We start from the raw sequence: 12,832 nt of genomic DNA, 5'->3' as shown, positions 1-12,832 counted from the left end.
TCTTCAGTGATCCTTGGGAGGTCAGAGTTGAAGGTCAGTTTTATTCTGGTGGACCTCTCCTCAGCAACCCTTAGTGCTGAATGCTCAGACCTCTACTTTAAATTCCTGGTGTCTCCTGGAGAAACAATGATGGCTCTCTCCTAAAGAGTACAGGGTTCAGTAAGATAGAGGATCTGCCTGCCTCTGCACATTCTTTGGGCACATTAGCCCTGGTGGTGGTGTGTTTCAACCTTTATTTGTGTTTGGAATCTGTATCATCACTGTTCAGTGCCCAGGTTCCTCCAATTCTCACATGTATAATTGCATTCCTGTTTAAGCTCATTCCACAGGTAATGAAAAAGTCTTTCTAGGGCATTTCACCTTCTTTATGTATTTCAATAATTGTGATTGTCAATACCCCCCCACATACACACACACACACACACACACACACACACACAGATAGAGAGAGAGACAGAGAGAGAGAGAGAGAGAGAGAGAGAGAGAGAGAGAGAGAGAGAGAGAGAGAACCCTGTGGGCAGATACAATTATCTATTAAATAACTTTAAAAAGCACAAAAAGACTAAATTCAAAAGAGAAGTTGTATTCATTCTTACAGTCTGATACTCATTGCAGATGATGAGAGTTCGAGAAAATAAACTAAAAACTGAGTGTATAATAGAAAAACATACAAACTATCTTCTAACTGCTAAGCCAACTGGAATAGGATGGATATTTTGCTTAGTTTTTGTGCAGTTTCCTTTTTTCTCTAGTTGTTATGAAATTCTTATGTTCTCTCACTATTTTCATGGTACTAAAGATTTGGGGGGTAATTTTACTTTATATTTTCCACCTTATAAAAATCAAAAGAATTTTATAAGAGAGCTTATCATTCTTTGTTTTATTAGTAATAATAGGCCACAGACCTTCCTATAATGTTAAAAAGATAACCATGAAATCAGGTGCTAATGCTGCACTTCATCAAGGCTTCTGTAAAACAATGGCCAATGAAACTTTCCACAAGACTTTGCTTTCCAGAAATCTCTTCATCATGCCAGACCCCCAAAGTAGCATAGCTTAGAATTACTGTGCTCTATAAGGCTATAGTAAGACTCTGCAGCTGTTTTTCCCATTGGTTCTTACAATCTCAGCACTTGGAGACCTAAACAGAAGGATCATGAGTTTGAGGCCAGTCTAGACTCAGTAGAACTCTCCAGTCCAGCTCAGGCAACTTTGTGAAACCATTTCTTAAAAAACAACCAGCCAGCCAACAAATAACAACAACAACAACAACAACAAAATCACAACCTGGAAATACATCTCAGTGGCAGAAAGTGATCTAGTATGTACAAAGCTCTGGGTTTAATTTTCAGTGCTATAATTGAAAACAAAGTCACCAATGACCCCTTATTCAATGGTGATGAGGCCAAAGACTTTTCTTCCCCCCCCAAACCCCCAATAACTGCAAGTTCTTAAGTTATAAAAGGTTATCTGAGATTTGAAATGTCCTACCTCCCTACAACCAGCTACACCCACAGATGAGCAAATCCCTCTCATGTTAAATCATTCTAACTTCCTCCTCTTGGATGTGCTGAGATAAAACCAGGGCCATGTTGAAACCTTTTGATCATTTGCCTCGAAGCCTCTGCATATAGCAATCACCTGAGTAAAAATCAATTTCCCGCATATGTTCTTCTGTCTCTAGTTTTAGTGAAGTTCAGTGAAACTCTAACAATAAGTAAGCTTCTTGGATAATTCTGAGAGATATGATGGATCCAGCAGATAATTTCCTCACCAACTCAACAGTGCTGTCTTTTCTGTTCTCCTCTACTTTCACTTCTGGTCTGCCTGCTGGGATGGCACACACACACACACACACACACACACACACACATTTTGTGTCCTTTGACATTTCTTTAAATGGGGAACTATTCTTCACCAAGCTAGATATTTCAAATGCAAAAAAATGTACAGAGTGGGCCCTGTTAGCTTTCTTAGTTCCAGTTAATATTTTAATCAAAGTAGGTGGTGTTCTGCTTTCGTTTTATTTCCCAATTTAAATCACCAAGCAAGTTTTGTTCCCCTAAAATACCCTTACTTATAGACAAGAGCTGGCCCAAATCCACTCTGAGATACCAACACTAAACTGCCCAGTGACCCTGGGGATTCCCATTGAAAAGGTTTTCCAGATAATTGAGATAACACATTCAGATAGAGTGCAAGGCACGTGACTCTGGAGTCAAAAGCTTGTCCACTGTGTCCTAACATCTTGATCCTGAACTACACAAGCCCACATCAAGATGCAGCATAAATGGCAGCACTGAGGTTTCACCTTCTTGCAAACTTCTCCTGCAAAATGCAATGCAATTGGAAGGCCCTTTAGGGAATACTGTTGCCTGTCTGCTTTGCATCACTGCAAGTAGATATACATGACCATTCACCCAATAACTGAAAGTGGTTAATTTATTTCACAATTTTGTAAGTATAAGAGCACAATCTAAAAGTTTTGTGTATTGAGACCCCTGGGATGACACTGAATGGCAGCGACAGCAATGTGTGTTAATGGTGGTCATCTCTTTAGCTGAGAGCATGAAGTATCAGAGAGACTTGGATTCTGTAGTCACCTTTGTGGGCATCTCCCAATGACTTAAAGACTTCTCGTAACACACAACCTTTTAAAGTTAATACAATCTCTTCATACCAATATTTTAGTGACAGAGCCAATGAGGATTCTTATTAAATAATCCCTGCTCTTACCTGCATGTGGCAACTACAGCGCCAGGCAAATGATAAACGGCAGTCTTCAATTGTGCAATGACCTGCTCCCAGATATCTGCTTTTTATCTCTGATGATTGATCTACATCAAGCTTTAAGGTTTGGACATAGTCCACAATAGAAGAAACAGATTATACAAAACCTGAAATCCTTTAGAATTAAAGACAATTTCCAGAGGAAGTGGGCAGTGGAGAGGAAATTATAACCCACATGCAGATATTAATATTCTATTAGAAAAGGCCAAACAGTAAGGAGCATACTGGTGGCACCAACTATTGTGGGCACAATTTTAGAGGATGACACCAAAACTGTTTTTTTTTTTCTGGTTTCCCTGAATGGCTTAGCAGGATATCTGCCTAGTTGTAGGCATAATGTACGTCAGGGGAGAATTATGGAAAATTATCTGTTTGCTTTTTCCCATGGAGAAACACATGGAGTGTTATGAAAGTTTCCCTCTAGATCTAAGGAAGCAGAACACATGTTTCTAGAAAACACAGGTGAGGTGCAGCCAAAGAGTTATTTATACAAACAAGAAATCACATCAGCTCTTTCTGAAAGCAGCAGCATTATGCTGCCTTTCTTAGGAATAATGAGGCTTGAGACAAAGATGTTTTTCCTTGGCTATGGGAAAGCATTTCAGAGAGGCAGCATCATAAGCTTCTGTATAGTTGTAGATTCTCTCACTGTGACTGGAACTAGGAGCTTGAGATGACATGGAAATGGCTAGGTAGGATGCTATCTGTGGTCCTAAGGAGGAAGACTACCTAAGCTTTCTACCGTTGTTTTTAAAAGTATTAGGAAGGTATTTCCTCAGATATTTCAGTGTTTGCCTGGAGGAGCTTGCGTATTCAGCAGTCGAGGCAAATCTCCACCAACAGTCTTCCAATCTTCTATCATGAGGATATGTCAATTTTAATATGGTAGGGTCTTGGTGCAGTAATCTAATGAAATGAATTCTATACCCATTGTAGGGAAGAATACCCAAAGCTACAAAAAGGCAAAACTAATCAAACACTGGCTAAGCAAACAGCAGTGGTAACTCTGAATGCCAGGAATTAACGGTGGTTGGTTCCTGAAAGTTGTCCTTGTTTGAATTTGGTGGAATGGAATGGTATGTTCCTAAGCATCACTAACCTATTGCTTCTGCTTTGTGCCCACACTGCAGTCTCCCTGGCTGTTCCCAGAAGGTGTCTCCCTATTGAGGATGGACAATGTTTGACCTACCCTTGATATATCTATAGTCCATTTTAGTTGGCTCCCTTTAGTAGAGCTTCCAGAGGATAGCTTATCTACCTCAATAGTAAATATTCCTGTTTACTCCGAAACAGGAAATAGGTGGCAGCCATGCAAAAGGTGGACTTTAGCAATTACAGAATGTTTTTACTGTCAGATGTGTCCAGACTATCACATTGGCTCTGAACTTGACTCCAAGGAGGAATATGGAGAATACCATAGTTTTGTGAGACATATTGTCTTCTAAGTGACTGTCCTAACAATTGAACCCATAGTACATAAAAGAGCTCTCTATCATCTAATCGGTATGAATGTGAATTTCCCAGGCTTTAAAAAGGGTGATGGTAAACTACCTAGAGATATTTGCTCAAGAGATGTCTTCTATAATCATGTCAAGCCAACCTGATCTTTGTGGACCCAAACTACAGTTTTCATTATTTTTTGTTATTCTAGTTTATTTTGTTGCTTACTGTCAACCATCCTTCCCACACTGTAAACTAAAGGAAAGGAGGGTCCTATGTTCTATTGTATCATCTTCGTTCATGATGCATAAGCTAAGTAAAAACAGTTAAGTAAGAAAGTCAGGACTTCTCTCTAAATAATCCCTTTTAAAGTTAAATGTATCATTCCTGGGCTAGGAGAGCTTCTCCAAGTCTGGATTACCTTCTTCAGAGCTCTGCTGGATATACAGTATATAACATATACTGGACATGTTTGGTCAATAAGGTTACTTCCAGGCTTGCAGTTTGGGATTAAGGATTTTTAATAAGGTTCTCATCAGCTCCATTTCATAGTTGAGAAAAACTGGTCCAAAAGGGATTTCATCATCACCAGGGGCAGAGCTCTAACTTGAAACTGTGTCTTAGTATGAACCTCCTACAGTGTTTGTTCTCAGGAAGGGATGAGTCATTAGAACCAGGATGCTCCTTAGCGGGAAAGTGTCTGAGTTGCAGGTCTCACTGTTGTGATGAAATAGCTGGCTAAAGTAACTTAAGGAAGGAAGAAAAGTTTGGTTTTTGCCCACAGCTTGGGGACATGGTTCCTATGGTAAGGCGGGCATGGTGGCAGAGTATGGCAACAGCAGCTCCCATTGCAGCCGCAGGAAACACAGGGAGACTTAATCTGGTGCTTAGCCACATTTTTCCATGTTGTTCAGAAGTAGACAAGCCCATGGACTATAGTTTAAGTGAGTCTTTCTTCCTCAACTAGCCTAAATTAGAAAATCACTCACAGACATTCCCAGAGGCTTGCTTCTTTGGTGCTTCTAAATCATGCCTGTTGATGGAATGCTGTCTAGTCTTTAGCAGCAAGAGGGCCCAGCCCTGGACCTTGACTCTATCATGGACAGTGCTTCCCCAGTTACAGTCCAATGGTTACCACCGACTACCAGCAAGCTTTACAATACCGCTTTGCCGTGAGAACAGTTACTTCTACTAAACTTCTCCGGATGGTCTGTTACCCCCTGATCCTTAATAGAAAACCAACAAAGCAATGGGCTCTGCTGCCCTGCTCCCTCTGGAGATGCTTCCTTGTAAGAGCAGCTGATATACCGTGACTGGTGTTCCAGGAAAACAGGAACTCAATAGGGAACCACGAATAAGCTTTTAAATCTAAGTAGAAAAGGAGAAGGAGAGGGAATTTGGAAGAAGGCTTTGGGAAGCAATGAAGAGAATGTGGATACTGTCCAATTGTGGTTTCAGGAAGAGAGCATTTATCCACAAAAGCATTGCAGCACCTCTCTTTGTGTTTTGGATCCTTTCCAGCAGGGGAGGAAGAAGGCAAAAGAACACAGAATACTGGGGGTGGGACTTGGGAGGGATGATGATGGATGAACTAAGTGTGGAAAAGAAATCTTCTTTCTCAAGTGTCAACAGCAGCACCTACTACAATGTGGAAATGCTTTTATTTTACTGCATGAGAAAGGCACGGAGCAGATGCCTGTCAGCCCACAGAAGGTTAAGACATTTTTACTTGTGTCTTGCATCAGAAAGCCAAAAGAGTATGGATTTAATGTTTTGCTGTTGTTTGTTTGTTTTGCTTGTTTCCCAATTGAAATTCTGGAAGGCATCATTCAGCCCTACTGGGTTAGGGCATGTTTGGTTAAATTAAAAACCAAAGATTTTCCTATAGAGTAAGTCTCAGTGTTAGAGCTGAAAGAGGCGACAGCCACATTACTGCCATCAAAAAGTAATTTATTAATCATGCCTGTGCAAAGAACTGTGGTAGGCACAATCCCTCAAGGGCTTCCTGTTTGAACGCATTCTCTGCACTCTGCCATCTCCTTAGATTAGCATTTTCTTTTGCTCTTGACGTGTGAATAAAATGGATACCTAGGAAACTTTGTCTTTGTGGAGTGCATCATAGGACAGGCCAATGCTGACTGCATTCTCGGACAGCGCTGGGAGGTACGTGATAAGGAAGATGCCATTCTCACCCTCCCTTCCTTGCATGACACTTGTAAAAAATAAATAAATGAAAAAAAAAGTCTCTTTCGTTTCTACCTTAGCTGAGAAATCTGGGTAGGGTGGGAAGCATCGCTTTACAGGAACAGTGTATGTATATCATGGAAGCACTGGCTCTTGCCTGTTTCCTGTCTGTGCTACCTAGTCCTCAGGGAGGTACCACAGTGTACCTGAGATTGGAAATACTCTGATCTCCCTCTACCAAAGGGAAGAAACCGGCTATGAAATTTAAGAGACTAGCCAGCATCTTTTCTCATCTTTGCCTCTCGCCTTGTTTCCCAGGGCGTACCTACATTTAAAGATAATACTTTTTAAAAGGTAAGTTAATGGCTTGGAGATCTGATCACAGAAAGGTCGTCTGCTTCAGCAGCAGCTCTCAGCAACTCCAAAGCAAAGGTGGTTCTCTGTCCAGCCGCACCGCGGCGGGGCAGGGGAGCTCAGAGGCGCCCTCCCACCTAACACGCCCGTGCGCATTCTCCCAGCAGCTTCAGTGTCTGACCCCGCAGGATCTACACCAGAGACCTGTTCACGGCTGCTCCACAGAGCTCCTGGTGCCATACATCTCCAACGGGGGTCCGCTTGGATCATTTATTTATCTAGCGCACAGTAAGACAGCACCATTAGGTGTTGGTGGGAGGCGCTACTCTGTCCAAATCCCACCCTGTCCGCGGCGACTCTACATACAAACACACACACACACATACACACACACACACACACACACACACACACACACACACACACACACCCCCGAAGCTGCCTGGTTGAGTGCAAGAAAACGCTTGGAGCAGCGGTCACGACGTCCGGGACCCCTGTCGCTATCTCCCATTTTTTGCTAGCCCGGGTCGACCCGGCAGCGGCACCGGGGCTGTTTGGTATCCTCTGCGTGCTAGTCGGGGTGCGCCTCGGGGTACCCCGCTCCTAAGCGGCGGCGTAGCTTGCTGGAGTTTGACTCACGGGTGGCGGCGGCAGTAGCGGCGCAGAGCCGCGGGCGGCGGGAGCGAGGCGAGCCCGGTCTCTCGCCCTCCGCGCTGCGCTAGGATTGGTTTCTCCCAGAGAGCGTTGACCGAGGGTTGGCTGCGGGCCGGCTGAAGAACAGGTGCACCTCATTGCCCAGGCTCGCCGAGTAACCACCGTGCAACGCTGCGTACCGGGCTGGGCGAGGGGCTGCTAGGTTGGCCCCCTGTGTCGGAATGCGGCTTGTCAGCGCCCAGCATCCAGCTACTGCTCGCCCGGGCCCCTGAGGGTGACGTGAGGATTTGAGGTGGGGACAGCGGCGGTGCGGCCGGACGCCCCAGGGAGCGGGCCGGGCGCGGCGCACCGAGGATGCCGGCGAGGCTGGAGCGCTCACAGGCGGCGGGCAGCATCAGCACCAGCGGCAGCATCAGCATCAGCATCCACGGCAGCATCAGCATCAGCGGCAGCATAAGCACCACCGGCAGCCGAGGGACCCCGTCGCGCAGGAGGCACCTAGGCGGGCTGCAGGCTCGCCCCGCCGCTCCCTGACCGGCCGGCGGCGCCGGGGCCGGTCTCGCCCCTCTACCGAGCGCCTCGCCGCCCCCTCCCCGGCCCGCGTCCCCTCCCCCGTCCTCTCCTCCCCGCCCGCCGCCCGCCTCTCGGGGGGAGGGGCGTGGGGGCAGGGAGCCGATTTGCATGCGGCCGCCGCGGCCGCTGCCTGAGCCGGAGCCCGCCGCCGCCGGAGCCCGCGCCCGCGCCCGCGCCCGGCCCGCGCGGCCCCATGCCTCTGGCGCGGCCCTCGGGGGGGCGAAGGTGAAGATCGGCTCCTAGGATGAGTGAAGGGGCGGCCGGTGCCTCGCCACCTGGTGCCGCTTCGGCAGCCGCCGCCTCAGCCGAGGAGGGCACCGCGGCGGCTGCGGCGGCGGCGGCGGCGGGCGGGGGCCCGGACGGCGGCGGAGAAGGGGCGGCCGAACCCCCCCGGGAGTTACGCTGTAGCGACTGCATCGTGTGGAACCGGCAGCAGACGTGGTTGTGCGTGGTGCCTCTGTTCATCGGCTTCATCGGCCTGGGGCTCAGCCTCATGCTGCTTAAATGGATCGTGGTAGGCTCCGTCAAGGAGTACGTGCCCACGGACCTGGTGGACTCCAAGGGAATGGGCCAGGACCCCTTCTTCCTCTCCAAGCCCAGCTCTTTCCCCAAGGCTATGGAAACTACCACAACAACCACTTCTACCACGTCCCCCGCCACCCCCTCTGCCGGCGGCGCCGCTTCTTCCAGGACGCCTAACCGGATTAGCACCCGCTTGACCACCATCACACGGGCACCCACCCGCTTCCCTGGGCACCGGGTGCCCATCCGGGCTAGCCCGCGCTCTACCACAGCACGGAACACTGCTGCCCCTCCGACGGTCCTGTCCACCACGGCCCCTTTCTTCAGTAGCAGCACGCCGGGCTCCCGACCCCCGATGCCAGGAGCCCCTAGTACGCAGGCGATGCCTTCCTGGCCCACTGCGGCGTATGCTACCTCCTCCTACCTCCACGATTCCACTCCCTCCTGGACCCTGTCACCCTTTCAGGATGTTGCTGCCGCCTCTTCCTCCTCACCCTCTTCCACCTCCTCCACTACCACCACCCCAGAAACTAGCACCAGCCCCAAATTTCGTAAGTAGACGCCTGGCCATGCCGTGCTTCACTGCCAAGTTTTTCTCTGCTCTCCAGCTTTCCTTTCTGCTGGTTGTCACTTCCCCATGCACGTTTGGGGCAGAGTGTGAGGCTATGGTTAAAACTAGCCTCAAGGGGGCCAAAGGTGCGGGTCTATGCTGTGCCTGTGTGTGGAATAGGGGCATCATGTGAACCAAGGATATCTCTGAGCTAGGGCTCATACTTCAGTGGGTCCCAAATGAGAATAGACTCCTGTCTGCAACCAAAGGGTTAAGACGAATTTAAATCCTCACTGCAGACTTGAGAGTGAGCCCAGGTTGTGTTCTACTTACTGGCCTGGGAGAGATGGTGCACCCAACCCTTCCCGCCCTCCTGTGGGAAGCTGTTCTAAGCACAGCCAAAACTGGCCTATGAAAGACCACAAGGGAAGTTATGACCAGTGGAGGGGGGGTCGGGGGTGGGAGGAGATTGGATGCAGGTATTTGGTAGTGATGTCCTCAGGATATAGCTGCCTACTATTCCAGCTTCCCCTGCTCAGGCAGTGACTAAGAAGGATTAATTAGAAGCCATTCAGAGAGCTAGGGAAAAGAGGTGCTCCCAGAAGGACCCCTCCCCTCAACCTGTCCCTGGCCATTGCCAGGTGTGGAAATTGGTGGAAATTGCTTCTGTGGCCACTGGAGTGAGTTAACTGCGAAGAAATGCAAAGGGGACTCTGCAGAGCTGCGGCCCCCAGGGTCCTGAAAAAGTAGGAGGGTTTTTCTTCCTTTTTTTTTTTTTTTCCTTTCCCCAGCTGTGCCAAGCATTTGCTTTTGTTCCTTTCCCAGAGGGGTGAGGGGTGTAAACCTGATCTCCTTTTCCTCCCAGCTGGAAAAGATAAGCAGACTAGGACCCGGTTCAGTACAATGTCCAAGCTCTTTGTAATATGTCAGCCTTTGAATATAACATTTCAACCTGGTTCAGTCGGTGCCAACAGTGGCCAGTGTACCCCCTAAATATGGTCACCTTTCCTTTGGAACTGTAGGCTTTCTATTTTTATGAACATTGCAGGTAACTAATTGACCTCCACCCCACCCTCTCCCCTTAGTGAACAGAAATTGCAGGGACCTTCAGTTTGTACCTGAGGATCAGGATGGAAGAAGACATGTATAACCTGTGAAGGTTATTCAGGACAAGCCCCCCAGTATGTCAGCTCAAGTTCCAAGCACAGCTATTCTGGAAAAAAAAAAAAAAAAGAAAGAAAGAAAAGAAAAAGAAAAAGAAAAAAAGCAAAGAAAAGAATGGGTCTGGATTTGTTGCCTTCATGCTGTATTTGTATTTATGTTTTGAGCTGAAACATCTGGGCAAAAGAGTGTTCCTCTTTATCTGCTCAGTGCGGGAAGAAATCAGATGGTCGCTTTCAGTTGTGTTAATTTTATGTTTCCCTGACCCACGATCTTACCTTGGGTGTTATTTAACCTTTGTGACTTTTTTTTTCTTTTTAAATTTACTGTACTTGTAAGTAAGGAGTAGGGGACAAAGACTTTTGCTTTTACTCTGCCTTAGAAAATTGCATTTATACCTCGATGGCCAGTGGAAGACAGAAAGGCAAAGAGAAGGAAGCTTCCTGCCACAAATGAGAATGGCTGTAGAGCCCAGCACTGTGCAGCTTTCTTCTGCTGTGCTTTCTTCTGCACGATTTCTGAGACCCCATTTTCCAGAAGAGGGAGGGTGCTAGGCTCTCCTTTCAACAAATCTAGCTTGAGTGGTGTGAAGGGATAAGGGGTGGTGCATATGAGCACATTCATTGGACAGAAATAGGTTCCTATCTATCTTGAAGACCTTAGAATCTTCATCTGTTCTGTAGCAGAATTCTGTTGTATGCATGTATTCTGTTGATATGAATAATGGATTGTAGATTTACTTCCCATCCCCGGGGCTGTGGGGCACACATTGGGGCATTTCCCTGTTCTTTCTGTATTGATTTCCTTACCTTCCATTCTGAGGCAGTCTTTAAAGAAGAGCCCGAGGTAATTATTTCTGCCCCTCCATGATCTTGTTCTACATTCAGTAGAAAGGAAGAGATGGCAGCCTGTTTAATAAGTCATGATTATTGACAGGGCTCTCAGCCTCAAGGAAGAGAGGTGGGAAATATGTGCAGGGTCTTGGTGCTTGCATAGACATGCAGACAGTTTTTGTTTGATTAGTAACTAGGGGTCCAGCTCTTTCTCTGTTTGAAATCCTTAAAACAGAGTCGAGTAAAGAGTTAAAAATGCAAACACACAGATTTACCAGTCAATGATCTTGTTTACCTGCACCAATAAGGAACATTTTAATGAAAAGAATAGGAAATGTTAGTTTCCATAAAAGGTGAGTTTAAATAGGTAGGCTGTATGGTAATTCAAAAGATAAACATAGTTTTTTTTTTTTATGTAAGGTTTTTGGCTGATTAATGAGAAGAGAGATAATTTCATTTGTGGGATTACCAGCACTGTTACAGTACACAGAATTATGGCCCAAGTAGCTCTCATTCAAATTATTCACTTGTTTTGATTATGGCCTTCAGTTCTCAGATGAGAAGTTTCTTTGTGCACCTTATGAATTGCTATACTTTAGTAGGTTTGTATTTCCCTTTGCGTCTGCCCACTACCTACTGTTCAAAATGAAGGCAGTTAAAGATGATCACCTATTTTATTTTGTTTGTTTGTTTGTTTTTCTTGTGAGACTAACCCACATATTCTTTAATGACCAGGGTCCTGACTTCTTGAACAGAATATTTCAAGGCTTATAGGATAAATACATGTGTGCTTACTTTTGGAAATGTTATGGCTGCTCTCTGCAAGATACCATATTTAACAACTGGCCAGTGGGTAACATTTTTGCAAAAAATAGATGGTATTGTATTATCTACCTTACTTGCTATGTGAAGGGCTCATTTCTAATGACTATTACCTGCTTTCTGAGGTATTGGGGGAAATGTAAGACTGAACTTAGACAGCAAGCAAGCAAAGTTTTGCATTTGACTCTGCTTTCCTTTTTCATCCCTTGTGCCACTGGGTATGCCAAAACTTTCATGTGTCCCTGAAACTTCTTGCCTTTTCAGTGACCCTGAGCTGGCCTTTCCTGCAGAATTTTTGAAAACATATACTTGAACACATTGCTACTGTAAGATCAGTTGAATAGGATTCTCCTGAAACTGTTTTGTGGCCACTGTATAGGTTAGTTAGCATCTTTTAGACAAAGGAGAGTATGCACTATAGATAGTGGTTTTGTACAATGCATCAACACTTACTCTTTGACAGCAGTTGGAATTCCTTCTTCAGATTTCAAACATGCGTATAGAACACTGCCAATGCAAACAGGAATTGTTCTAGAGTCTAAGAACTCATTTACTTAGCTGAAAGCACTCTTAACAGGCGAAACAACAACAACAACAACAACAACAACAACAACAAATCAAGCCAATGGTTAAGTTCAAAGCCAAGTACAGCTGTTAATGGATTGTACTTGCAGTTATCTTTGAATAGCTCTATAGTGAAGTCTCATGAGCAAGATCACAAGTATTGAATAGTATACTCAAGAGAAGGAATTTGAAGATAAAATGTCCTATTGATGTTTGAACATTGTGTGTGTGGGGGGGTTGTTTTAATTTACTCATCTAGTTAAATAGTTTTATTGAATCATATCACTTGTGATTTTAAAGAGAGCCATTGCTGAAGTCAATTGTTTTCCCGTTTTCCTTTTCAACATCTTTACTTCTTGAGTAAGAGTGCTCTGTTGCTGTGTGA

At 45.8% G+C, this 12,832-nt stretch overlaps 1 protein-coding gene across 6 annotated transcripts in view; it reads left to right on the top strand.

The window, feature by feature from the left end:
* Positions 1–8,239: 8,239 nt before the first annotated feature.
* Nrg3 (neuregulin 3) overlaps positions 8,240–12,832 on the top strand; it is a 1,083,337-nt gene continuing 1,078,744 nt past the window's right edge. For all 6 annotated transcript variants that reach the window (XM_021181241.3, XM_029468886.2, XM_029468883.2 and 3 more), the window contains exon 1: positions 8,240–9,068. In XM_021181241.3, the coding sequence (XP_021036900.1) occupies positions 8,240–9,068 (829 nt within the window). The remainder of the gene's footprint in view (positions 9,069–12,832) is intronic.

This window comes from Mus caroli, unplaced genomic scaffold (genome assembly GCF_978045245.1).
Source record: "Mus caroli unplaced genomic scaffold, Mus_caroli_1 scaffold_12, whole genome shotgun sequence".
Taxonomy (NCBI): Eukaryota; Metazoa; Chordata; class Mammalia; order Rodentia; family Muridae; genus Mus; species Mus caroli.
This window is presented reverse-complemented; position numbering and strand designations above follow the sequence as displayed.